Source organism: Callospermophilus lateralis, chromosome 10 (genome assembly GCF_048772815.1).
Source record: "Callospermophilus lateralis isolate mCalLat2 chromosome 10, mCalLat2.hap1, whole genome shotgun sequence".
NCBI classification, from domain to species: domain Eukaryota; kingdom Metazoa; phylum Chordata; class Mammalia; order Rodentia; family Sciuridae; genus Callospermophilus; species Callospermophilus lateralis.
The window spans coordinates 105,747,228-105,774,707 of record NC_135314.1 but is presented as its reverse complement, the minus strand read 5'-3'; the positions used below and the strand labels follow the sequence as shown (position 1 = coordinate 105,774,707).

General features: G+C 49.1%; 1 protein-coding gene across 2 annotated transcripts in view; it reads right to left on the bottom strand.

Moving 5' to 3' along the window:
* Med12l (mediator complex subunit 12L) overlaps positions 1-27,480 on the bottom strand; it is a 269,754-nt gene that overhangs the window by 195,284 nt on the left and 46,990 nt on the right. For both annotated transcript variants that reach the window (XM_076867434.2, XM_076867435.2), the window contains exons 5-10: positions 18,967-19,136; positions 15,422-15,532; positions 14,021-14,290; positions 12,915-13,064; positions 12,076-12,175; positions 11,634-11,770 (exon numbers count right to left, since the gene is read on the bottom strand). In XM_076867434.2, coding sequence (XP_076723549.2) covers positions 11,634-11,770; positions 12,076-12,175; positions 12,915-13,064; positions 14,021-14,290; positions 15,422-15,532; positions 18,967-19,136 — 938 coding nt within the window. The remainder of the gene's footprint in view (positions 1-11,633; positions 11,771-12,075; positions 12,176-12,914; positions 13,065-14,020; positions 14,291-15,421; positions 15,533-18,966; positions 19,137-27,480) is intronic.

Below are 27,480 nucleotides of genomic sequence, written 5' to 3'. Positions count from 1 at the left end.
TAAACTTTAAGTACAGGTGAACAAGAGAACGTGGCGGCAGAGGATAGGCAGAGGAACACCTCACCCTGTGGCCTAGGTCTAACCAAGGTCTAACCCCGGGACCTCTGAAGGAATGTGTTCCAAGATGGCAAAGGCACCTACAGACGTGCCCATCACAGTGCCTTGCAAGAGTGACCCTCTGGATGTGGGTCTCTGATTGGCAGTGAAGACTCCAGGCCACTCTGAACAGAAGGGAGAAAAATCTCTCCATCAGGGATGCACTAGTTATAACATGCTGAGCTCAGTCTTCTTGATGCTAAGGGAACACAGAGGCACCCTCACCAAAGAAAATCGCCCATTTATCTGTTGATTCAAAATGGGTTTTCTGCAATATTTATAGCTCATTCAGTCATAACTAAACCAAAATTAAGGAATTTATAAATGTTCAAAGCAGACACAACAAAAATTTTGAAAATTTAACATTACCAATCTTTAATGTAAACTTTTACAGTCACTTCTAATGAAAATTTAAAATATAAATTAACTTTGTGTGGATTTAATTGTCAAAAGTGCTAATGTCGCTAACAGCAGATTTTCAGGTGACATTAGGCTAACTTGTAGAGAACACTCGGCTCAGGGACGGCACTCCTGCCACAACATGGCCCTTGGGACATTAACCACAGGTGGAGTCCCACTTGTCCATCGAGAGGACCAGGGAAGGCGATGGTACCCTTCCTCTGGGCTATACCCTGAGCTTCTCTGGGCTCTCCCGACACCACCCTCAGCACACACAGCTCACATGTACCTCCAGGTAATCAGCACCTTCCACAGCTTGGCCAGGGGCCTTCATCTGCATCCACCAACTGCAGAGACTCTGGGGAGGTCCTGACACCTGCTGAGGCACAGCAGAGACTAGTAACCAAAGGACTTCACCACCCCAGAGATGCAAAGGAGGGTGGGGTCTTGAGGGCAGTCACAGCAGCGCTCCATGCTGGTACCTCACAGTGAGTAAAAATACCTGAGAGTGATGGCTGCATCCCCTGCGTGCATGCGCACACAAGCACGCTGGGGGCCTGGAAATGGGGTGGAGGGCACACATGGGACTGCAGCACACAGAGGTAAGAAAAGAACACCCAACTACGGAGACTACCCTGGCAGAAATTAAAAACCTGCAATCATGACAATAGCCACAATTTTAAATTTCCAACCACAGGGAGTGGCGGTAGCAATTATAGAAATGTATTGAAACAGATGTGTACTAGAAGTACGAACCATGCATGTAAAGTGTGTGTGAAGGTCAATCATTTCAGCCATTGTATGAGTACATGTGGATTGTAAATGTGGGAAAACTGGTATATATAAAAAATGAAACATCTGAAGAAAAAGAAACTACTTACCGAGCAGGTTCTGGGTGTTTTACATACATACTCTTTAATCTTAGCAACAAACTTGGAAGCTGCTGTTGCTACTTCCATTTTACAGATAACTGAGACTAGGTTATATAAGGTGGGCAAGAGCACCGGGAGATAAAGAAGAAGGCCAGGAGTCCCGGCTACTAAGCCCATACTTCCTGCCACACTCAGAGCTTTCTTCAGTCAGGGTCACATGAAGCACAGACAGGATCCCGGTTACACTGAAACCCTCCCAGTGGCTCATACAGACCTGGGTGAGCGGCAGCCCAGCCCCGCCAATGCATGTGGCCACTGCCACCCTCTGGCCCAGCCCTGGCTTCGACCTCTCCAGGGACAGGCCAGACCTCTAATCTATCGACACAGACGTGAGGGCGGAGGAGTGACCCACCAAGGGTGTTATTCTGCCTGACACTTGCAGGACTAGATGCTCAGGCAGGACAGACATCTGTCTTTCCATGGCTTTAATGTCAGCATCCAGAGCAGTGCCTGGCACAGAGCAGTTCAATAAAGCCTGCTTAGTCAGAAAGGAGAAGCAGTGTGCTACCTATGTGAAACCAAGAGAATGAAATTGGCCAGGGGGCAGATTATAGACACACTCATTAAATATGGGAGCCATCTGATTTAATCCAGGGTGGGTGGCAAGCACGGCAGCAGGAGCATTCCCAGCCCTGGCTCAGGAGGTGAGGTGACCTGGGGGCCTTGACACTGTGGTCTGGCATCACTGGCATCTTCTGGCCACTCTCGTCTTCCAGAGTCAGGGATGAAAAGAGAAAGCAACGAATATTTGTGAGGATAGGGCAACAGTGCTACAGCTGGCCTGAAACAGAGCTGCCCCATGAGCTCAGAGCCACCTACGAAGCCCTGAGGGCTAGAAGAGGGCTGAGCCTCGAGAGCAGAGGGACACACACAGGTGAAAGGCAACGGGCCACTCAGGCAGCAGGGAGAACAAGAGGTGGTCACACTCAAGCCCCTGCCTGCTGCAGTTGCCAGATGTTCACAGGCACGAACGTGAACGCCCAGGAAAGCACCAGGACAGGCAGCAGGTACCTCCCCGGGCACGATGCATGCCACTTCTGATGGTCTGATGCTCCTATGATCTTTCAGGGGAAGAAATTAAGGCATAAGGGTTGACTCGTCAAATTTCTGAAAGGCACTGTTTACAGAATGTCAAGCCTATGTCCAAATACCCCATCTTCATTGAAGGGCAGTGGGACAGGGAACTAACTTGTGGGCTGAAAGAGACATCTCCATATCAAGAACGCATGCTCGCACGTGCACCTAGCAATCAGGAAAATCAAATTCTATCATGAAAATAAAAAAGACAAGGCTCAAATCTCACTAAGAGGGACTCAGTGGCAAAGCACTAGCCTAGAATGTGTAAGGCACTGGGTTCGATCCTCAGCACCACATAAAAATAAATTAATTAATTAAATAAAAGTAATGTGTCCAACTACAACTATAAAAACATATATTTAAAAAAAACTCACTAGGATCTTCTGAACACCAGCCCTGTAAACCTGGCCTCATGAATCGGGAGTGTAGTGGAAAGATGAAATAGTTATTAATTCTGCAGCAAATAACCATCATTAAAGATGCCATCTACATCTATAAAAAAACCATGTGAGACGACAGGTCTTCGTCACAGGGGGATGTGTCATGTTATTCTTTCCAGCAAGGCAGGCACAAATCCCATTGAAGAGGCATCACATTAGGTTTATTCTGTTATCCAATCACCTAAGAGTCTCTGGAAGAAAACCACATTTCTTCTATTCAGTAAATAAAGAAGGAAACCAATCAACAACTCCTCCGGGAAGGCAGGCTTCATTTAGAAATTAGAGACACACAGAACAGTTGTTTGCTGTGTTAATATAATAAATTTCTTAAGATACCTGGATTATACAACTATCTAGGTGGAATGGGGGGTCAGTGACTCATTACTGCAAGCTGCAGCTAAGAAGATCTGAGATCAGACACTAAATAAAACAGCTCAGACTACAAAGGACATGTTTAAAAATGAAGTCAATCACTCCTAGTCAACATCAAACAAAGTGGCACATTTGGAGACAAGAAAACATGGTCCACGCCACAGCAGCAATGAGTAACATGGGATAATATGCAGGCAGAGGTAACAGCTGAATGATCTGCCAGTCACATAAGCCGAGAGATGTGACTGCAGAGGGACACTATTCCCATTGTAGGAGGTGACCAACAGCACCATCCATGGGAATCTCCAGCAGGGTGATGGGCCCGTGGCTGTTAACCACTCCCAAGATTCATCATGATAACGTGAAGGCTCTTCACTCCTATCACCTCTGCACACAGCAGTGGTCTCCCACAGCTACTGGAGATGGCTGGGTTCTCTGGAGGGGCCTGGGGCAGATTCTCCTCGCCTCACAGCCTCGGAGCCAGCGTTGATGGCCTTTAGAGCTGCCAAGACCCAAAAAAGAAAACAGAAGCCATGGAAGCAGGAGGACTTCCCCTGGTTTTTTTCCTTTCTTTTCTTTTTTGAGTAGTAAGTAGTTACAGATAGCACAACTCTAAATTCTGAGAAGAAATGATATAGATAAGGAAATACAGTTAAGACAAGCCATCTGAATACTGAAACCAACTAAGTGTCACTGTGACAAAAAGCATGAATCTTCCACTCTCCACGAATTCATCAACGTCTAAATAATACCAATGAAGACAATAGAGGGGTTTTAGAGGTCTGTCAATTGCATGATCATGTAAGTCACGGGGCAGGAGAATTATAATCACAGAATACATCCTTCCAAAAGCCCTTGGAGAGCCCAAATCTCTCAAAATAATTAAAATGCTATGCTTAATTCACAAAACTCTCCTCTGCATTGTTACAACAGGCTTTACTATTTGCATTTTATGAAAAATAAAGGAAATAAACAGGTAAGAAGGGAAAGACAAATTGCCAGGTGAAATCTGCCCCGCAGGCTTGACAACCAGTTGCCCAGCCAACCACTGGTGTTGGCACATGCCACCACACACAGGGGTGCTATCGACAGGGCCACTGCACACACAGGGAAACTGGCACCGGTGCAAATAACGAGCCCAAAGCCAGGACTCAAACCCAGGTCCTAATGGCTCAAAGTAAGTGGGATAAACAAAGACCAGTTGTTCAACTTGAGAATTTGAATTTTTTAATTTAAATAATGTTTAATGTGTTAAAATTATCAAAGAAGCTTCTGAAAAATTAGAAATTACTCTTAAACATAAATATTCCAATATTAAAATGTAGAAAATGATATAAAGGTTGCTCCCTCCTTCTACCAAAACTGTCTCCGGAAGTTGTTCGTTCTGCTCCATTATTACTGGAAACAAAATACTTTTTAAATTAAGAAACATAAGGCCTGGAATAAACACACTAAGCGTGCTGTTCATGACAGCAGCTGTCAAGACAGAGCTGGGGACAGAAAGAAACCAGCCTTAAGAGAAGAGTCTGAAGTCTGATTTGGACTTTACTCTTCCTGCTCAAGATGGAATTTTTGATGCTGGACATGTTTGGCACCTTCCAGTACCTAGGGTCTTCTTCCCTAGATTTGCATTTTTTCTATTTTAAAATAGGAACAGTTTCCAAGGGAGAAGGTTAAGGTCAGTGGAAAAATTTGGGAATGGCATTCACATTGAATACTTGAAGAATAAATCACAGTTGTTTCTGAGAAACAGTTTTTCTAAGACGTATTTGAAATATCTTACCAAGAAATAACTCAAGAAAAATAATCTCCATGATGGGCTTCATGTGGCTGCCTCTGACTGGCCAATGTAGTCCAGAGGAAGACCGACCAGTGCAGGAGGACTAAGTGGACTCCCTTTTTAGGACTTGGCTTTTTAACAAAACAAATGAAGCATACATGAAAAAAAAAAAAAGCCTCTAAAAGGGACTATCACATAGTACAGACTCATACTTAAAAAAGGAACACTGTTCTGGAACCTCTCAGGATCTCAAACTTTGTTCTCCTACTCATGAGCTGGCACATGAGCTTGGACCATTTCTCATCCCCTCTAAGCACTGGTTTCTTCATCTGGAAAGTAAGACATTAAAAAAATATAGCTCAAATGCCACAGAAAACTTAAGACACCTATGTGCACAGAACCTGATGTGTAAGAAGCACTCAGACGCGGTTACCAGGCTGTGTGCGTGGCTGTGGCCAAGGCCGCGTGAGTGGCTGTGGATAAGACTGCGTGCGTGGCTGTGGTTAAGAGGTCCTCAAAGGTCCATGTGCTGAAGGCTCAGTCCGAGTCTGTGGTGCTATGGGGAGGCACTGGAAGCAAGGTCTTAGGTCCCTGGGATGTGCCTTTAAGGGGACAATGGGACTCCAAGTCTTCCTTCTCCCTCTCTTTTGCTCCCAGCCAAGAGATGAGTGGTCTTGCCCTACTGTGTGCTTCCACCAGGAAGTGCCAGCACAGCCCAAAGCACTGGCCCAACAGATCACAGATGAATCCTCTGAACCTAGAAGCGGAGATACACGTTTTCTGTTTCCAGGTTGATTCTCTCAGTTTGCTATGGGAACAGAAAGCTCTATAGCACATGTTCTCCAAACTAACCAAGAGGCTCCCTGCAAACTGAGTCAACTAACTCACAGGCCTTCTCAAATCAGAAAAGTCTAAATGTTTGGACACATAAGGTTTGTTTTCCCAACTATGTTAATGTAACTGACATTTTGCTCATGGACTTATTTCAAGAAAGAAGAAAATAGTAGCTATAAAAGATCCCCAGTGCATCCTTTGGGTGTGCAGGAGAAAGCATGTTAACCTCTGAAATACAACCGAGTCCACCCAGGCCAGGGTCAGCACTGATGACATGACCCAGCACACACAGATCCACAGGGGGCCTCCCCTCAGCGCCCCCAAGTGCCTCTTGCCTCGACTTCCACCCCACTTAACCTTGAGTCCTGGTTTTAGAAGTGACTTTTCCCCCCATCTTATATCAAAAAGACCCCGAGCATTTCAGAAGGCATCTATGTCTCGACATGGAATTGCAGATGTTCGTGCCAGGCGTGTCCATCCCTCCAGTGGCTGTCCTACAGAGGGCAAAGACTGAGAACATCAAAGAATGCAAAACACCTGGCAGACACTGGCTGTGCCTCTGACAAGTGGGCTGTGGGGTGGACTCATGTCCACCACAGCCCCATGGGTCCTGTCACAAGCAGTCTGACCATACCCAGTCCAGTTCTCCAGGGTAGTTGACTGCCTTTCTGAGCACTGGGTTGGTAACAGCAGCAGCTAGTGCTTACTGAGCACCTGCCTTTACACCCAACACTGTAAATATTGATCCACAGGGCTTCCTGCCATGGCTCCAGGCCATTCACATCAGGAAGCAGAATGCCCATTTCACAAGGAGGAAACTGCACCAGCCTGCCAGCCTCACAGCCATGCTCCCCTGCAGCCACGCCCTGCCTCACTCAGGAGAACTCAGGCAGTGCCCAGGTCCTGAATGTCCTGATCCCATGCAGTACAGACCCCAGCGGGCTTTCCCCAAACACTGAGACCCACTGGGCTCCGAAATCTGAAGCTGCGCATGCCTTCTTGTACATCAGAGCTGGACAGACTGACATACACAGACTCCATTGCTCTAGGCACCCTGTCGCTCCACGCCACATCCTACAGAGGTGGTCACTGCCCCACAGCTCTGTTATGAGCAAAGACCCAAACCAAGAAAACACCCACTGAGCCCTTGCCAGGCTAGGCATTGGTTAGGGGCTGAGGAGCTGTGGAAGAAGTGACAGTTGACATCCCAGAGCCACCGCACGCAGGAAAACGAGCATGGACAAGCACAGCCATGCAGGACCCGGGCCTGTCCTCCAGGTGCCCGTGCTCACAGAGTGCTTGTGCCACCATAAGCAGGCCTGGTGGCCTGGGAGGGCCTGCCTGTGTCCCGATGAGTGAGACGCTTGCTCTAGATCGAGATCTTTGCTAACCGAAAGGCAGGGTGAACATGCACAAAGCAAATGCAAGCAACAAACACATAGGTCTGAGCAGGGAGAGAGGAAATGCACAGCTGCTGTTCTCAGAGTTCCGCCCGCCCAGCTGGTCTGCCCTTTTCATTACTCAGGAAAAAGTTTGCTTCCTGGGGCTGTGGAGAGAGAAGTGAAAGGCAGCTCTTCCTGCCACCTTGAGACCTTCACTTCTATCCTGTCCCCGAGGCACCCCAAACTGCAGCTGGCTCTGCGCTCACACCACAGGCAAGGAGGGCAACCAAGAGGAAGGAAGCGGTCTGCACTCTGGAAGGCCGGGCTGCCCCCTCTGCTGCCTGGGGGAGGGATCGCCCCAACAGACTGACCGGTCTGGAACCTGTAAGTGCCACAGTCCCGCAGACACTGCCTCGTGCTACAGCTGCCTCCCCAGGAGGCAAGTCAGTGTGGCAGGAAGCAACTACCAGCAACTGAAAGCCATGGTGTCTCTGCAAACACAGCCAGCTGACAAGCTGCTAGCCAACACGGCGGCGTCCGAATCCTGGGGAGGTTCACGAACAGAGCCTGGCACACACAGTCGCTCTTGAAATGCCTGAGGACCAGGCAACGGTGAGCCTGCAGTCCAGGGAGCACCCAGAGGCGATGCCCAGGGGCGTGCCCATCCCAGTCGCCCTGGGGCCCTCCCTCCTGGCCACCCTGTGCGCAGCCTCCTGCCACCAGGGCACGTTGCCAGCCTGGCCCCTGGGGCACACAAGCCTCTGAACCCTGCCTGAGTGTTACAACTTCTACCTTCACACCTAGTGGAGGCCAAGAAACCAACCAGAGCACGAGAACACCAAGGCTTAGGTCTGCTTTCACTCCTTCACCCCAGGACCCTGGCCCTGGCACAGAGTAGGAGCAGGGGGCACGGGTGAGGAGGAGGGTAAAGGAATGAGGCACTCCACGTGGACAGTGGAGGGGCATCCCAGGCCTGGCACCCGATGTGGCAGCAGCTCAGCTCCAACTCTCCCCTGGGGACCCACAGGCCAACCACAGCCAGGACCCAGGTTTCAAACGTCCTAATCCATGCACCATCTATCCCAAAGGGCTTTCACAAGGTACCAAACCAAGTACTCTCAGAAATCTGAACCACAGCTCCCCTGGCCTCTCCCCTTGGGACAGACATCCACCCCACTCCCCAGAAGGAAGCAGAGAGGCCTGATTTCCCCTCCGCAGTTACAGAGAAAAGGGAATTTGGAGAGTGAGGTTCAAGATTCCCAAACAGAAGTGGGAAAACCCACTGTGCAGCTGGGGATGGAGCACGCCCAGACAGGACTGCCAGGAGAACAGCACACGCCAGCTGCACCTGGGGCTCAGGACCAGTCTGTGTCTACTCTGTCGTCGAAGTCGAAGACACATTATGAAACCCAAGAAAAGGAAGTCCATTTCCAAGAAGAGAGAAGGCCTTCTATTCCAACCATACCACTTCATAACACAACCCTCCTTCATAACACAGCGTCAACATGTTGGTCCCCCATGAAACAGTCATACTGATTTTATTTTACTATTGCTCATGGTGACCATTTCTGAAATACACTTGTACAGTGCTTCATAATCCTCAAAGTGCCCGTGTTTCCTTAGAGACAAGAGGCAAGGTGCTCTGTGCCTATTTAACAATGAGGCACACAGCTTTACTACCTAGCTCAAGGTTGCACCCCTGGTCAGGGTCAACACAGCTGTAGCCCCTTATGAACTCCAGGAACAAAGTGACTCAGGAGTCAAGGAAAGGGTAACCTCTGGTGGACAGTAAGCACAATGAAATGCCATCTGCATGCCTGCATGAATACACACATACTCTGATGCACGTAAATATCAATCACATTTTAAAAATTAACCATGTTAGGTGAGGTGGCACACACCTGGAATCTCAGCTACTTGGGACACTGAAGCAGGAAGATGGCAAGTTTGAGGCCAGCCTGGGCAACTTGGCAAGACTGTCTCAAAGTAAAATAAACAGGGCTGGGGATGTGGCTCAGTAGTAGAACACTTGCCTGGCATGGGCAAGGCCAAATAGATAAGTAAAAGAATTGACTAGATGCAAACTATCCTTGAAGAGTCTGTCCTTTCAGGTACTCTTCTGTCAGATCAGTGGGTGGTCAGCCCGAATTATAGGATAAAAAAATGTAGATTTCATCTTCCTCATAAGACAGTATGTCAACCACAAAATAAACACTCACTTGCTTACGTGCAATACTTCCAAATCCGAGTCAACACTGAGAATAAGCACTGCTGACCAGGGCAACACTCCAAGTGGCCATGGGTGCCTCCCTGCACCCGAAGAGGAGCTGAGACCCCCCGGGCTGGAGGGGTTGCTTCTGGACAAACTCTCAGTGGACATACATTTCCTCATAAACCTCTACCTGTACTATCAGTAATAACTGTGTTTGTTATAAAACCGAGACAAAGGAAGCTTTAAAAATGTAATTTGAAGTTCCAATCTTCTGGCACCCCAACAGCTCATCTAGGCACCCAGTCTCCACAGAGCTGTGGGAAGACCTCACAGTGTGATCTTGTTCAGAAACAGCACAGTATGATTTCTCCCTAACAAGACACCCTATCATTTTCTAGTGGCCAATTTGAGTTTCCACGGGCCAACATGACCACTAGAAAGTAGCAACCAGGCTGACCCCAGCCTGACTGGTTTTGATGGACTTGGTAACAGCCTCGACAGGGAAAGCAGGCTGTGACCCAACACTTAGCACAAGAAGCTTAGCAACACAAAAGGACACCTCAAATTTTCAGGATTTTCATTCCAGATATCGCATGTCTATGTATTTAAAAACCTCAGAGCTCTTGAAACCTCTCACCTTAGGAAATTTTACTACAAAGAGAAGGACTATAAGGTTTCCACTCCAAAAGAGCAGGGCAGCCCCAGAGCTTACCTCGGGAAGCACAGGGTTATTCAGGCCCATGGTGGGGCTCCCTCCTGAGGAGCTGGGGTGCTGAAGCACTCTGTGCCCACCCACAGAGCGAGATGCCACGCCAGGTCTACCCCAGTCGTCGACATTCTGACCCCATGTGGCACCTTTGAGAATCAGGGCAATGACTCATAAAAGGATTCCCAAAGAAGGAGCCACGTAGCCTCTGCACCTGGCTCACACAGAGGTGGGTCAGGGAGGCCTCAAGTGGTGCCTTGAGTCATCCCGTCCTCCACGGTGCATTCCCAAAGGCTTCATTAGAACCAAAGGCCCTTGCCATGCATCAGCTAAGGTGCTCTTAGGGCTGTTGAGCCTCACCTCGGCCTTCCCTCGGCCTAGCCCACGCTGGCTGTACCACAGGCACTTTTCACTGTAAGAGGAAAATACTTTTAATTCCCCCGTGCAAGACTAGATAAAGATCATTGCAAATGCTATGTTTGTAGAGTCACTCATTAATGACATATCTGTTACTAGGAAAATAAAACATAAAATGGTCTGCAATTGCTCAATGTCACGTGTCCGTGTGACTGGCTATGCTACCAATTCTTTGGTCAAATATCAGTTGAGATATGGCTGCAAAGTTTTGTTTTGTTTTGTTTTTTTATGTGATTAGGATTTAAATCAGCAGACTTTGAGTTAAGCAGACCACCCTCCATAACAAGGGTGGGCCTCATCCAGTCCACTGACAGCCTAAAGAAAAAGACTGGGGTCTCCAAAGGAAGAATGAATCCAGCCCCCAGACTCAGGATGCAACCCCCACTCATCCCTGGTCTCCAGCCTGCTCTGCACACGTCACACTTGCCACTACCTATAATCACACCAGTCAGTTTTGAAATATATATAAAAAAAAAAAAGCACTCTTTTCTCTCTCTAGATGCAGATAAGAAACATGCGCGCGCATACACACACACACACACACACAGTTTCTCTTTACTGGTTTGTTCCTCTGGGAAGCCCTGACCAGCACTGAAGAGTTTTCAAAGAGCATCGTAACCACAGATGTTCATGCACTGCCCTCTGCTGGGCTGTGTGTTAAAATGCATCCCCCGAGTCAAAGTCAATCATCTCACCAAGACCACTTCGTAGTCAAAGCACAGGATGTTCTGTTAAGAGTAAACGAAGGGAGGATAGTAAAGGGCCAATAAAAATCATTCCAATCAATCTATAAAGGTAGACCAGCCCAGCGGACAGTTCTTGTTAATAATGTTGAGTCATGTTAGTCCAATGAGAGAAATTTCACAGTGCATGAGCCTTCATAAAATATTACACTTTAAAACAGGCTTTGTCGGAGTTTACTGAATGACAAAGAAGAAAATATACCAACAGAATAAAAGGCAAAATGAAAGGAGAAATTCAACTACCTCTTGGTTATCTTTGTTTTGGTTTGCCCAGAAAATCTTATGGTAAAGCGTCTCCATTGAGTTGCTGGAATCAGTTCGGTCAAAACAGTGTCGATCCAAGACTTCCAACGTGTGCAAAACCCGACTGATAGTCACCCCTAGATGGAGAAATAAAGCGTGCAGTTAGGGAGGCCACGGAAACCAGAACAGCAGAGCATCAAAATCACCATTCTGGGGGGCAAGGGGGTTTCCTGAAGTCACCATTCTGGGCATGTTTCCCGAGAGAACCATCCATGAAACCCAACCAGACATTCCAGACAGGCAGAACCTGAAGAATGTCCTCACAATTCCCCGCAGAGCTGTGCCAAAGACCCTCCTTACCACGGGAGCGCACTGACAGAATCTGAAACCTGGCATGAGGCCCAGCCCATGAAAGCCCCCGCTCCTCCATTGTGCCCTGTACCTGCTGTGGACTCCTGGCACTTGTCAAAGGACCACCGGACTTCCACCGCACGGCCCCTTTGTTTTATCTGCTGTTCCACCTCATAGATCTTGGCCCGAACCTGAAAGATAAGTGCTTCTAATTAACTCTGCTGCAAAGCCAAGGCGGCTGTCTAAGTCATGTCGGGGTTTCTGCCTAGCAGAAGGTCCTGTGGTGAAGGACAGCCATGACTACATGGGACGAGAGCAGCCCACTGCCCACAAGGACGGCCTTCCAATGCACAAGTGCTGATCCAGCGCCAGCTCTCAATGACAAATGTCCATGGAAATTAATGTGTGAAGGGCACTGTAACAGGTGGGATTGCTTTAGGATATTGTAAGAAAGGGCAAGAATTTTTAAATATCCTCTTTGAGCCAATTGTCTAGTCAGGAAAGTAACTAGCAATGTTTTAGTAATTTAGAAAACTGCATGGTTAAAAAAAAATAGATAAATAAAAAACAAGGATGATCTTCTACATGTTAGTTATAACACTTGTTCAAGTTGCATAAATCTTCAAACAAAGCAGCAGCACCAGAAGATCACAGAAGAGTCACTGAACGACATTCACCAGCATAGGAGTCAGTATCAGGCATTGGCATCACCACCAACTGGCCTGGGAGGAGGACGCTGAGCAGGACTGCCCAGCAAGAGGGGGAAGGGAAGGGAGCGACTTCCTGAATCTCTGTGTTCAGCAACAGCAGAGAACCCTGAGGTCGGCAGGGGCGAGGAGCAGAGCTGGGGATGAACTCTGGTTGAACCCGGCGGGGCCCCTTCGCCCAGTCCCTAGAGAAAGAACACCTACCACCCAGGACACAGTCTACCTGCTGGTTGAATGCCGTGTTCCCTCCCGGCATGGGGAGGCTGGACGGGGCGACCTGCAGCAGGTCCAGAGGTGAGCCCGCGCTCACACTCTTGCTTTCATTTGTGGAGTAATTCCACACCAAGGCACTTGGGCAGCAGAGAGTGACCGTCTAGGAAGGAAGCAGGGAAATCCGGATGTGAGAGGGAGGAGGAGGAGAGCTGCGGACTCAGCAGAGACAGCTGTCACCATCAGTGATGCCCCAGCTCAAGGCCACAGGGGGTCTCTTTACTCCAACCCCACCAACACCAATCTGCACGCCAGACAACAGATCCTTGCTCCGGGCATTGCCAGGATCCCCCCACCACACCCTCCTCACCTCATGTTTCTCTAATTCATTGTCTCAAACTGTCCCCTAGGAAAGCCTGCGTGACTACAGGCTGGACTGCAGATCCCCTTTGTGACTGCCTTAGCTGGGCCTGTCCCTATCAGCCCTCATCCTGTCATAGGACACTGCAGCTCCGTGACTCTACCTTCCCTACAGGACTACAAGCTCCAGCTCCCGTGGGGACCCACCTTCAGGGCCACCCTAGTTCCAAAGGGCACCTGAGAGCTCAGGAAATGTGAATGAACTCGGGGTGACACTGTGGGGCCCCACGGGCAGGCTATGCCTCACCCCTGAGGGCACTGCCCAGCCACCTGCCCAGGGCGGCACCCTGGAGCATGGGCAGCAAGCATGCCCGCCAGGAGCAGTGCCTGTCAGAGGATCAGACTGAAGAAACAGGCAGCCAACTCAAGACGTGACTGAGGAAGCCAGCGTTGCCCACAGAAACCACCTCAAGAAGAACAGGGCTGCTGGTGACAGCAATGGCTACCCTGTGGGTCCCCTGGAGGACTTTTAATTGGGCTGCTGAAAGGCCTCAATAGAGGACAACCACAAAAACTTTCCTCTAGAAGAATGCAGCAAATCTTCTCTGCGCTTTATCCCACGCAGAGTAATCAAACTTCAACATAAACTACTTGGTTGAGGGAAAAACGACATTCGGCACACAGAAGTAGAAGTGCCATCTCCAGCCCGATGGCTTCCCACATGGGACTGATGTGACATCACCCGGGCCGCAGACTCACCTGCAGCATGCAACTGAGTCCGTACACCAGGGGCCCGTGCTGTGCGCAGGAAAGGAAGTCTGAGAAGGCCAGCTGCACGGGGCTCATGCCAGGGCCCGGCGGGCCGGGGCTGGGCGCCCGGATCCCCGAGCTGTTGGGCCCGATCATCATGTGGGGGGAGTGGGCGGCCAGGAGGCTGGGGCTGTCGCTTAGCAGCAGGGACAGACGCCGGGCACAGAAGTAGGCCAGACGGCGGGACAGGTAGGCCGACTGCACAAACTCATCCGAGTACTGCAAGGAGAAGACAAGCCGCCCGTCACGCCCGCCTTCACAAGCAGCTGCTCCAAGGCAGATGCTTCTCCAGGAAACAAGAAGAAGCCTGCACAGACCCGTGCTGTCAACTGCAGACAGAACTGAGCCACACATATGATCTGAAATTTTCTAGTAGCCACTAAAAGAAACAGGTGAAATTAAAATAATGTGCTGTGTTTAGCCCAACACACCCATTTGATCATGTCCACCTCTGACCAACATAAAAGTGTTCCAGCAGCGTTCACTCTTGTGTCTCCCCTGCGAGTCTGAAGGCTGGAGAGCATTTTACACACAGAGCACATCTGGGTCCACAGGGCCACAGCTGAGGCGCTCAGCAGCCCATCTGGCTGGTGACCCGTGACAGGCCAGGTGTCTGCAGCACCGGGTCAGGGGCAGCTGAGAGGGAGGGCCGCCGCTCCCCATGCACACCGGCACTGCTCCAATCATCAAAGGCTCGTGTGACTGCTCCGTGGGGAACAGCTTCTAATGAATCCCACTTGGCGAACTTAAATTTCATCACATCTTAGACACGTCACAAGATGAGAAGTCTCCTACCTGCCAGGGACTCAAGGAATTATCAAAAGAAGGTAGAGATTCTCCGCACTCTACCAGGAGGAGGTTTGTTTTGTTCTCGCAGCACGCTGTCTAAAAGACGCGGGGCACTATTCTAGGGGCTGTCTGCTCAGCTCAGACGCGGGAGAGACCAGTGCAGTAAGATTACACGTTAACCAAAAACCACGGACATGACTGCTGAAGGTCACTCCAAGTCTTCCTACATAGTATAAAAACACACCACAGTGAATTCCACCAGGGTGTACGTCCACAGGAGTGGGGGGCCTAATTTAGAATAAGAGACATTCTATGCCTGTATAATTGTATCAAAATGAACCGTACTGTCATGAATAACTAAAAAAAAAAAATTGGAAATTAGAAAATTAAAAGTTAAAAATAAATAATATATAAAATTTTTTAAAAAAAAATTTTAAACCTCTTCTGAAAACACTTGCTTTGGAGGCAGATATTCATTCTTTCCTCTTCTACCTAATCATTGCCTTCAGACTGACTTTTCCTGCCCATAAAACCAGCTGGCTCAAGGTCCCATTACTGTACCTGCAGCATCAGCGGCAGTAGGAGTTTAAGAAGGTCGTCATCCATCGGTCTGATCTTCTCTAGGACATCCAGGATCCACGTCAAATATTCATGCTTTTCCAGCAATCCTTCCTTCAGTGGGCAAAGAACAATTGCGCCAGTGCCGTTAGAGAAACACCAGTGAACGCGTCAAGGGCACCACGAGTCCTCAGCTTAGGCGCCACCTCGCTGCTGTCTCACTGTCACAGTGACGCGGTCTTGTTGGCCACAGTCCAAATTATAATCCATGAAGAACTAGGGTTTTTTAATATGACTGGCCTGGGAATTTTTATTTTTTGGTAATCTGATGAATTCTAATTCAGAACAATGAATTCCCATAAGAAAGGACATTTGAAAGCTCTCACATTCCTGGGTCACATCAAGTCCATGGTGAGATTTCAGGGATGGAAACTTGATGAACAGTGATAGCAGGGAAGAAGCAGATCCCCAGGCTGGGGAGCTTGTCAGAGGCCAAGTGCTCCTGAGTGTCTGCCTACGTGCGAGAAGCCCTGGATTCCAGCATGGAGAGCCATCACAGCACCCGGCTTGGACCACCACCTCAAGGGAAGTCAGGAAACCCCCCCAGGCCCAGAGCCCTCCACACAACGGCAACAATCAACATACCGACCCACTGTCATACAAAGAAATGGAAGCAGTGCACAATCACGTGTAAACAATCCAACTCAGCACACTAATCGGCTCCAGGAGGGCCAGGCTGGCGGAGCCCATCAGACAGACCGCTGTTTTACTGATTGAGTACGGTGCTCGAGGTGGAACCCAGGGTTTCGAACATGCTAGGCAAGTGCTGATCTTGACCTAACACCATCAGCACTGTGAGCATGGCCTGAGGCCTGAGCCTAAGCAACTCCATTTTTTAAACTCCAGTTTGAAACCTGCAGTTTCACCAGGCACACCCACAGAGCCCTCCAGTATGGCCTCAGACAAGTCACTTCCCCTCACCCAGATAAACAGAGTGAAGCCCCTGGCAGGCTGTCCTCTCCTGAAAAGAGGGAAAGGTGGGAAGATCAGGGTGGAGACCACCAGACCAGACGTTTCTGACCCCAGGGTAAATTATAGTCACTGAGAAATCCCGTGGTAGCTGATAAGGATTAAAAGGGGGGTTAAAAGCCCCAAAATTTAGTATAAATAATAGAGCAAATGAACAGGGATTCAGCCACTCGAAACAAGGATGCACTCGAGCTGGAGAGCCTGATGAGGACCTGACATCCCATCACTTGTCATCTTTCCTGATCCTCTGCGTGATCCTCACTGCTCTCAAACTTTACGGCCTCGTCTGGACCTTGTTGAGAGCCACAACTTCTCCCTACGACCCTCTCCTCAATTGGTTGTCCACTCCACGCCAGGAGAAGCCTGCATTGGTTCCAGACCTGATCACCACTGTCTGAGTGAGTGTACATCTGCTGGACATAAAGCCTAAGGCTTAAGACTTTTGATATGACATTTGAACTTAGCCTACAGAGGGAATGTCATGAGCCTGTCATGATTAAGAGTGTTTTGCAGTGCTTAGAATTAATCTAGAATTGTTTGCTGTGAAGTGATGATGTCTATTGCAGTACCTAGATTAATGGATTGTCATTTTCTTGATTAAGAACCTATAGAGTGAAACTGTATTGAGTAATTTGAGTGAATAAAGCATTGAAAGGGGCAGAAGTGCATGGACATTCTTTATTTCTCCCCTCGACTGCCTACGTCACAATTTTGCCCCCTCACAACATGCACACTCTGCCTACTGCCTTCAAATACACATACACAGAAATATGTTCTTTCATGATGCTCTAGGCATGTATATGACATTCTGTTACAGTTTTGTACTATGAGTCACAGAATGAAAGAACCTTCGAAATAACAACAAAATGACCCATTTTCTGGAAAAAACATGTACATTCATGGCAACATGGAAACAAACTGAGAATAGTTAATGTGAAATCCTGCTCTATTCCTAGTAAACTTTATGTATCACCGTGACCCACCACAACAATCAACAAGGATTTGTGTGAAAACATACTAATCGATTATAAATTACAGTGATATCTTATTTGACAAGACACCAAGGTACTACTGGTTTCTAGTTTTCTTGATACTGAAAGTGAGTTAAAAATGGTTATAAGGGAACTTTTGACCACCAAAATGAACATCAGGATAAAAGATTTGTCTATTTAAATACATATTTTTTAAATGAACAAAAATGCAATTTTGTGCTAAAGTACAAGAAATGGTAAATGCGAGCCTCAAAAAAATTAATTAAAAAAAGAGCCTCCGTAGATGTAACCACCCCTCCTCTGGATGCCTTTGCACATCTCCTTGCCCATGTATCTGCACACGTGCCTGCGTGTGGATCAGCACTAAGGTCTGGTGCACATTTCAGAATATGGCGAATTGAAATATAACAAGCTTGTTTATGTTTCAGTCATGTTCACCACTATATGACCTAATTGTCTTTTATAAAAGTGACGTTGATTTCAATGTTCCTACCATGTAAAATAATCTTTCCAAAAATATTAAACATGCTAACATATACTTGTTCCAAGATTCAGACTATATTCTCAGCTCACAAAAACTCACAGACACTCAGGGTAAGGCCGACTGACACAGTTCTATGACAAATCGAAGCAAGGTTTGTGAGGGTTGCTTTTGGTGATTTAAAAACTAGCCATGTGACTTCACAAGGGAACCCCTTATTTTCCTACTTTGAGCTCTTAGAAAAAGTCACATATCACCTGAATATTATCATTAAGGTTCTAAGAAGCAAATGTAGAAAACTGCACATCCCCTTTCTCTGATTAACAAAGTAGGTACTTAAAGTCTGTGCTCATGATATGACTCCAGTCTCACGCCTCCTCACCAAGAAGAGGATGAGGCAAACGGCCCCCTGCGCCCCCTTCTGGTCAGTGTGAACACATGCGCACATCAGCAGTTGGGGAGAGCCCAGCTCCTGGCCTGGACTGTTTGCATTTTCAACAGCAGCTGAACCAAATGATGATGAACCTTCTCTGGAATAACTCAGCCCTAAAGGAGATGTGTTAGGAGACAGGAAGCATCGGCACAGGGAAGTTTTTGAATAAGTATATCCAATTTTGCAAAATAAGGTGCTTACAAGGATTATATTTAAAAGCACAATTGCAATGTAATTAATGGCACTAAAAAGGTTGACATCCTAGAAAGCTGGAGAAGAACATGCAGAAGAGGCTGTCATTCCAGGGTAAAGGTGTCATGATGTCATAAAAGACATCAGGCTACTTTCTCAGAATGTGTCGGTTCATATAAAGACACAATTAACACACACAGGACATAACTGCAGTCACATAGTCATGGACAGACCACACACGCATCAGGTACTCAGCATGGCATCGGTGGGCATGAGCGCAGGCCATGATGGTGCAGTGATGAGACCACTGGGAGCACCTTCTCAGCACAGGTACCCTTGTTAAGCAACATACATCTGTGCACAGAACTGGCTCTTTTTAAAAGCATGCCACACAGCCCCCTGCAGGCCTTGGAGGAATTACCTGAAACATGTGAAACGCCAGCTTCTCGTTGTACTCCCACTGCCTCATGGCTTGCTCCACCTCCGGGGGCACAGGGACAGGGCCATCGCTCGCCGTGGATGCCAAGTGGTAGAAGTCAGAAATCTTGGCCAGCTGTTCTCGAAGGTACCGAGTAGATATCTGCGTCCACTCTGCATTTAAAATAAAGATACACACTGAATTCTAGACATGATGGTTTAAGAATTATATTTTTCTTCTCCTTTATGATTATCTTGAGGATGTATTTGTAAATCCAGAATTGACTGCTGGGTGCAATGGTGCACACCTGTTAATCCCTGTGACTCGAGGCTGAGGCAAGAGGATCAAAAGTTCAAGGACAGCCTGGGCAACTGAGCAAGACCCTAAATCAAAAGATAAAAAGGGTTGGGGATGCATCTCGGTGGTGGGGTACCTCTGGACAAATACAACATAAAAATGGTCTTTGCATGTGCAAGCAGAGTTCAGAACAGCAAGCCCACCCCAAGCCCTGCAGTCACACATGCTAGTGCAAGGTGGCCTGCCCTGCAGCAGTCAGCAGAGCCTGCCAGCTTTCGGGAGGAAAAAGCCACCCTACCCTTAAGCTTCTGCGACCCTTCACCTAGGACAAAAAACATCCACATTTGAATTTGACACATCTGATGATCCTCTGTGTGATGCAACAGTAAGTATGACAAAAATACCAAAGGCAAAACAGGAAACAGCAGCAGAGGAGGGCCATCCCAAACCTAGCTTCTTCAGCAGAAGAAAGCAAAGTCTCAGAAGGCAGCTCACTTGGGGTTCAGCTTTTCAGGGTCCAGTTCAGGTTTTAAAGACACTCATTAAGATGCGCTCTGGCTTCCTGCCAAGGGAGGTGGCCAGCAAAGCTTCTCCACCTACACTGTCTGCATCACATACTATGGCAGCGTGTGCCCAGGACGCAGGTCCAGCTGCCTGGCCAGCACTGGACCTGCAGCCACTCTCTGCTCCTCACCAGCATGTGCCTCAGCACAGGAGGGGTGGAGTCAGACACAGTAAGGAGCAAGGGAATGTTGGACACCAGAAAGGAAGTGGGAAAAGTAACATCAGAAAAACAAATTACTAAAATTATTCACGAACATCCACCATGGAGGCACCAACTAAATCAGTGTGTTGCCTTTGGCAACCACAAGGGATGAGGTGCCGGCTTTAGCCCATTCTGCGGATAAGAACATAATGCTAGTAGCCATATCTCCACCAGGATCAGCGCAGCAGCATCAGAAGAGACCACCTTACATGAATACTACCACACAGCTCTGCCTTCCTCTTGTCCTCGGCCCAGGTTCTCCTCCTTCCATTCTAACAAAAGTCATAAGCAGAAATTAGACCTTGATCAGTACCCAAACGCTCTGCTCTTACTTGGTGGGTACCCAAGTGCTCTGCTCTTACTTGGTAAGTACTGCTAAAACCCTTGACAACAGCACCCAAGGATAACTCTGTTAAGTCCTGGTCTAAATCACTTGTTCTAATTGTGCCTTTGTTAAAATTAAAATGTAAAGGCTACTGAACTCCAGCAATGAGCTGATGATCAAACCCAAGGCTGACATTCTGTCCAGAGTGTCATAGTGTTTCAGAAAGCTCCACTGACTACACACACCTGCTTGGGACTGCTCGTCCCACTGAAAACAAAGCACCAAGTCACCAACAGCTCCACCGTCTTGTTCCCCGACGTGGACTGGCAGTCTCAGGAAATTCGTGTGTTCAACAAAAGCCAGCCGTCAGGGGACAAGTTTAGCTCGGCTATAATGAGCAAATATAAAAATAACAAGGACCCACACCCCAGCTTCTGTTTGGCAGTCCTTGCTATTAACTTGTGGCAGGGTGGCTCTGTTCTCAACATGCCTGCAGGGCAGGGCAGGGCAGCCTCCAGGGCTAAGGATGACACAATGCCCAGTCCATGCAGGGTGTGCCTTCCTTATCAGGATACATGTCTGCTGTGCATGACCTGGACATACACAGTCGGTCCTCAGCATCCACGGGAACTGGTTCTAGGACCCACACACCCATTACCAAAATCCACGACACTCAGCCCCCTCCACAGGAAGGCATGGCATTTACACAAAACCTTCAGTTAAGTTGCCCAAATCACTTCCGATACCCAATACGGTGTAAATGTCATGGAAGCTGTCGCCATGCTGTGCTGTTTAGGGAACAATGACAGGAAAAGAGTCCACGTGTGTTCAATACAGATGCACCTATCTTCTATTGTCCATACAGGGTTGGTTTAATCTGTAGATTCAAAACCCACAGACACAGAGGACCAACGGTATCTTTCCATCTTTCCTCCTCAATGTGTACTTGGATGTTTTAACAGACATTTGCATACCTCCTTTTTAAATATTGTTGAATGCACCTCTCCATATCTGACTCCTCTAGGAATTCACGGATGAGCCCTCTCAGCACTGGGCCCTAGCTATGATTAACAGAGCATTAAGTCATCACATCAACCACACTGATTTAGAGGCCTGGGCCGAAAGACGCGGTGATAAAGATGAAAACCCAGAACATACCCATGATTGCCATTGGCAACTGAAGATGATGTGTGGCAGTCTGTGCTGCGTGCCCTGCACCTGTGGAGAGAGCTCAGTGCTGTGAAGGACCACAGGGTCAGTGGCCATACAGGTCTGCTTTGAACTTGGACGTGGTTGTCAGCCCTGAGGGGTGACAGTGCAACAGAAGATTTTGGTGACTTTTTTTTTTCTCCTGTGGTACTAGGACTGAACCTAAAGGTCCCCTGAAACTGAGCTATATCCCCAGCCCAACTTCTCACCAAGTTGCCCAGACTGGCCTTGGACCTGCAACCCTCCTGGCCTCGGCCTCCTGAGTCATGGCGATTACTGGCTTGTACGACCACAGCCCAGCCAGAAAGCTCTGAACAAGAACCACTGACAGGGGCTCAGTTCTGTCAGCTTCTCGTGTAATTGGACTGGAACAGGGACACAGTCTCAAGGGACAAGAAGAAAATGGGAATGGATAAAGACTGTAGGAGAGATACAGGGAGGGGAAGAAAGGCCCAAAGGCAGAAAATGACCAAGGAGGCTGCTCTGCCCCTGGATTCAAACAACTCAGAAGCCACGGCCCCATTCTTTTGCTGTGGAGAATTTCGTTTCCAGGAGGCGGGTTCCTGGAAAGCTCATGAACACGACTGTTCCTGAGAGTGGAGTCAGGGGTCTTCCTCCTGATGTGCTCCCGTTACCTTGCAGAATCTCAGAGCCACACTTCCTTCTCATTGAAGCCCAGCCCAGAACAGAAGCTGAGCCTGGGGCATTTCAGGGCTCATGCTGTCCACCCTGCTTCTGTGCGGATGTGGCACTGTGGGGTTGCACATAGATGCAGCAGACCAGCAGCAGAGACCAGGCAGAGCGACCCTGAACGCACAAGCATGTCCATTGGTGAAAACCGTGGGGAGGGCAGACACCTGCCATGGGAAAGAGACCCTTGCTCAGCTTACAAAGCCTGCAGGGGATATCAGGGGAGGCTGGGGGCTTGGCAGAAGAGGAGCCTCCACTTGAAGGAAACCCAGAGCACCCTTGGCAACGAGGCTTGGCACTGAGAGTCACGGAGGTGCCTGATGCTGCGGTGCCATCTCGGCAGCCATAGAAAAGCATTCAGTGGCAGAAGGAAAAACAGACTTTGAAACAGGATGGTGCTGGGCTCCAGACCCCGGCTCCATCACTCGCCAGGGGTGCAGCCTGAAGCAAGTTATCTAACCCCTGATAAGTCACAATTTCCTCTTCTGCAAAACCTGGGTTAATACACACATGCCTCGGAGTCACCGTAAGGACACACCAATGGGCGTAAGGATGCATCACTGACCATTAGGACGCACCACTGGCACAGTGCACACAAAACAGAAGCTGAACGACACCCAGGAGCTCTTAGCACCATCCTCAAGACAAAATGAAATGTTTCTAGAAAGAAAACGGAAGTGAGGCCTGACTGCTAATGGACAGGGCAGCCACCGACGACCTGCCTCTGGTCACCTCACTTAGCACCAGTGGCCGATGCAACACCCAGCACCACTGTACATACCATGGAATCGATCAGCGTCTGCTGCATAGCTCAAAACCATCCGGTGGCTCCACAGCCCTTAATGAGCAAAGCTTCAGCTAGGAATTAAAATCATCTCGAACACCATCGACCGACCACTGCTCGCTTTGCCCCCAGCTCAGGCACTGTGATCACTGGCACAGCACTTGAGCTCAGAGGTGACGGCTCCACCTCGGAAACCCACTTCTTGGAAAGTGTTCCTTGGGTTCCACAGCGACAATAAGAAGTCCTCGAAACTTTAGGATGAGAAGTTTTAGTTAGCCCGGCTCTGGCACAGACCAAATGGGAAAAAAATCAACTTTGGCACATGTAAGCTGCTGCATGCTCCATTTCAAACATTCAATAAAAGACCGAAAGGTTTTATACCATTTATCACACTTTGTGTTGTTATGATGGGTTCCTGGTGAACTAACACCATCCTCAAAAGTAAAAAATAAATACATAAATAACAAATTGGAAGAAATACAGGAAAACCTTCTGATAAAGGACTTGAACCTACGATAAGTGAGAAACTACTGCAATTCAACAATAAAAAAAAAAGTCAAACAGCCTAATTTAAAATGGGCAAAGGATTGTATAGACATTTCTCAAAAGAAGATAAATAGCCAATAAGCAGTCCTGAAAGACACTGAACACCATCAGCCATCGGCGATGCAAACCAACACCACAGAGGCCTAGGCCAGCTCTACTGCAAACAGGCAGGAAGAGGCACCGGTCGGGACAGAAATTGCAGCCCTCTTTCCTCACTGGGGGGAATGCGAGTTCAGAAAAGGGCTGCTCCTCAAAGACCACGCATGAGGTTCCCACGTATCTGACAGCTCCACAGCGACGTCTACACAGACAGGTACAAATGTGCAAGGAACACAGCGGGATTCAGCAGAGGCAGAGAGCGGAACGATTCACGTCAACCCGCCTAGTGAAATGCAGCACACGTATGGGAGAGAGCCACTATTCAGCCATAACAAGGAATGACACTGATGGCACATGCCACAACACCATTGAACCAAGCTGGCTCCCAGGAACCACACACTGTGTGGCGGGCAATGTCCAAACACGCCAATCCACAGCCCCAGGAAGGGCCTTAATGACGCGAATAGCCATGGGTGGCTTTTAGCAGTGCTGAAACATTCTAAGATGTGTCTGGTGGTTTCACAACTCTGAGAACACAATTTCTGAATCATATACTTTAAATGGAGTAGCTATAGAGCATGATTTCTTTCAATGAAGCTGTTATACATATGTATGTGTAAATACGAAATGCTTTCTTGAAATATCTAACCACCAGTAAGAAATCATCTGTATGTCATGAGAGTAAAGACAGTGCCTAAATGATTTCACTAGAAGGAATGGAGACAAGAGCCATGAGAGGCAGGAACACGAGCGGCCTGAGTTACCTGGGAACGTGGGTCAGGGAGAGTTAGGCTTTACTGCATACTTCCATGTTTGCATGTTTGAAATGTAACATGACCTGAGGTTCTAAGAGCTCCTCGGTCACATCTAGTGAGAGCTGGAGGAAGCCCCAAATTCCCCATTCAGCTGCTGCTGGCTGAAAGAGGAGGAAGCCACTGTGATGACTGGCAACTGGATGAGAATGGCCCCATGGAAATGACAGCCCCAGTAGGACAGGAATCAACAGTCGGGCCACCAGCCAGACGGCCATGTTTTGCTGAATGACCAGTTGGCTAATCTGGGCCTCGGGCTGGACAGCAGGAAATGAGGGAAGGCAGGGTGGGGAGCCCGAGTGGGCTGCTGGTCTGTAGTGGAAATTCTGCAGAGAACAGAGCGCTGGACTCCTGAGGCTTTGAAGGTCCTGCCCTAAGACAGCCACCTGCATGTCACAATATTTAGTGGCAATGAGTGCCGGTGCTGTCGGGCGAGCGACACTGCAGTGCTATGTTTAACTGGTCTTATTTACTGGACAAGGACAGTGCACAGCCGAGTACTGCTACTTCAGGATCAAGAAGATAGAGCAGGACTAGAGACCGGTAGACACCCCACAGAAGCCGTCAGGACTCAGCAACAAGCACCAAAACACCTGCTGGGATGAGGGTTACAGGGAGGACAGGGAGCAGGAGTTGATGGGCAGCACTGGGCGTTGTTCTGGCTCCAGACAGGGAGGAATGGGGCGAGCATCCTAGCCATATCCCAAAGAAGGTGCAGCAGGAGGAGCAGAGGGAAGAGCAGCAGGGCCTCCCAGGGATCACATAGGGCAGGAAAGCCCAGGAGTGTCACCAGAGGCCAGCGGTCCTCAGACGCCAGCGCAGACGGCCACCAGAGGGCACTGGAGAGACACACAGCTCCAAATGACTGGCGCTGGAGCCCCATCCAGAAATCTGCACTGGAAGCATCAGCGGAGGACTCTGACCCAGGCAGGGCAACCACACAAGGTGGCCTTTTATCACAAAGGATAAAGCACCACCAAAGGTTTCTGAGCAAAGCAGCAGCAAGTCCAGGTATGCAAATTCAGACTCTCAAGAAGCTGCAGAAACCAACTGAAGGTGGGCCACCATGTCCAGCAAGGAGACTGGAGGGGGGCAGGGAAAGAGACACCCTGTGATGGAGGGCAACGCCCAGCCCTGCAGTGAGACAAAAGCCAGGGACAGGGGCAGCCTCCAGGTGCTGAGCAGCCCTCAGTGGCACCAAATGCCATGTGAAGGGAGGGTTTAGATTGTTTTCATCAACTTTTTGTTTTAATGAAACTGTATTTTGAGCTCCTTGTAGATTCCCCTGTAGTCATGAGCGGGGAAGCATACCTGCCCTTCACCTAGTCTAGTCTTCCCAAAAGGTAGCATCTTGTAATGCTGCACAGAGTGTCACAATCAGGATACAGACATCAACACAGTCCCCAGTCTTAACCTTTTTCAGGGTTCCCCATTTTGAATACACTAAATTCTAAAAGTTGGAGATATTCAAAGGCAGGTGGATACACAGGTCCGGACATGTGAAGACAGGAATATGGGGACATTACCTACGTGGGACACAACACTTCCCAGAACACACGGTGAGAACAGAGGTTCTACACTCTAGCAGACACAGCCCAGATGAGGCAGGGTACTGTGTGGAGAGCTGGTGTTGGCCAGCACTCCTAGACGCCGGCCCTCTCTGGCTGGGGCATGCTACCTCACTGAAGCTGACGCAGGCCACCAGTCCAGGAGGCACCAGCCCACTCCTTCCTGGTTCCAGGTCCCTGGCAGCTCTGGGGCCTGGGGCAAGTCACTCAGCCTCCACAGCCTGTTTGTACCTGGAGAGGAGCTGGGTGTGGAGGGAGACAATCACTCCTCTGCGAGCCAAGGCAGACAAGGGAAGCTGCTTCAGAGGCAAAGGTGGAACCAAAGGGACCATACACCCCCAGAAAACAGGACCATCCCCAGGCAATGCACTAGCTGCACAGCCGTGGGACACAGCTCCTGCTCCAAGATCTCAGGGACAGAGAACGGGAGCCCAAGGCCCTGCGAGGTGGATAAGTAGGGACAAGTGAGGCCAGCAGGCAGTGTGGAGCCCACTGTGTCTCCTCCCTGGGGCCGTGAGTGGCATCTGACATGGGAACAGCACTGGATACCCTGCATGCATGTTCCCTGTTGCTGTCAGCCCCTAGCTCTGGCTCCTGTTAGAATGCAGACGTGCTCATGCTACAAGGAGCGTGCTTTCTCCATGTGCCCTTTGTCCCTATCACCCCCACAAACACACCAAACCAAGGCATGTGGCAACCACACTCCTACTTTAGCCCCCAAAACAAGAATTTCTTGTTCACCACATAGTCATCACCCGGATCCTCTCCAGCCTACAGCCTCAGGGTCTCCTTCTAGCCAAGGGACCCACACTGAACTCTGCCACAGCAGGCTCAGCTCCTGGTGGCAACCTGCTGGAAAGGGATGTTATGGTCACCACAAGTTTCCTCCAATTCAACCTTTTCGAACTTCTGCAGCTACTGAGCAGCAGCCCTGGCCATGCTGAGCTAGCACAGAACTGGGGCAGTCCTTCCACAAGGTACACTGGTGCCATCAATTAACCCCTAAGGACCTGCCCCTGCCCCCTCCCCCCAGATGGAACTCAAGATTTCCCTGCCCCAGGAGGGGAGGACAACAGACCTGGCCACTCGCCCACCTCTGTGCACTCTTCAACAGGCTTGGGGCACAGGACGGTGCTCTAGATGGGAGAAGAGGGGCCTCCAAGGAGGGTAAGGCCCTCCAGGGAAGGAGAGGAGGTGGAGCAGCACTGGTGACAGACATCTGCACCTGCTCCTTGACGGCTCCCCGGGAGGCACTGCAGCCACCAGAACCCTCCACCTTGTCCCTCCCCCAACTTCTGCCACAGAACTTGGCGTGGGGGGAACCCCAATCTTCTAAAGGGCAAAAATAAACCACTGCTCCTTCCACTTTGCACTGGAACGTATCTCAACATCAGCCGTGGTTTAGGTGTCAGGAGAGCAGC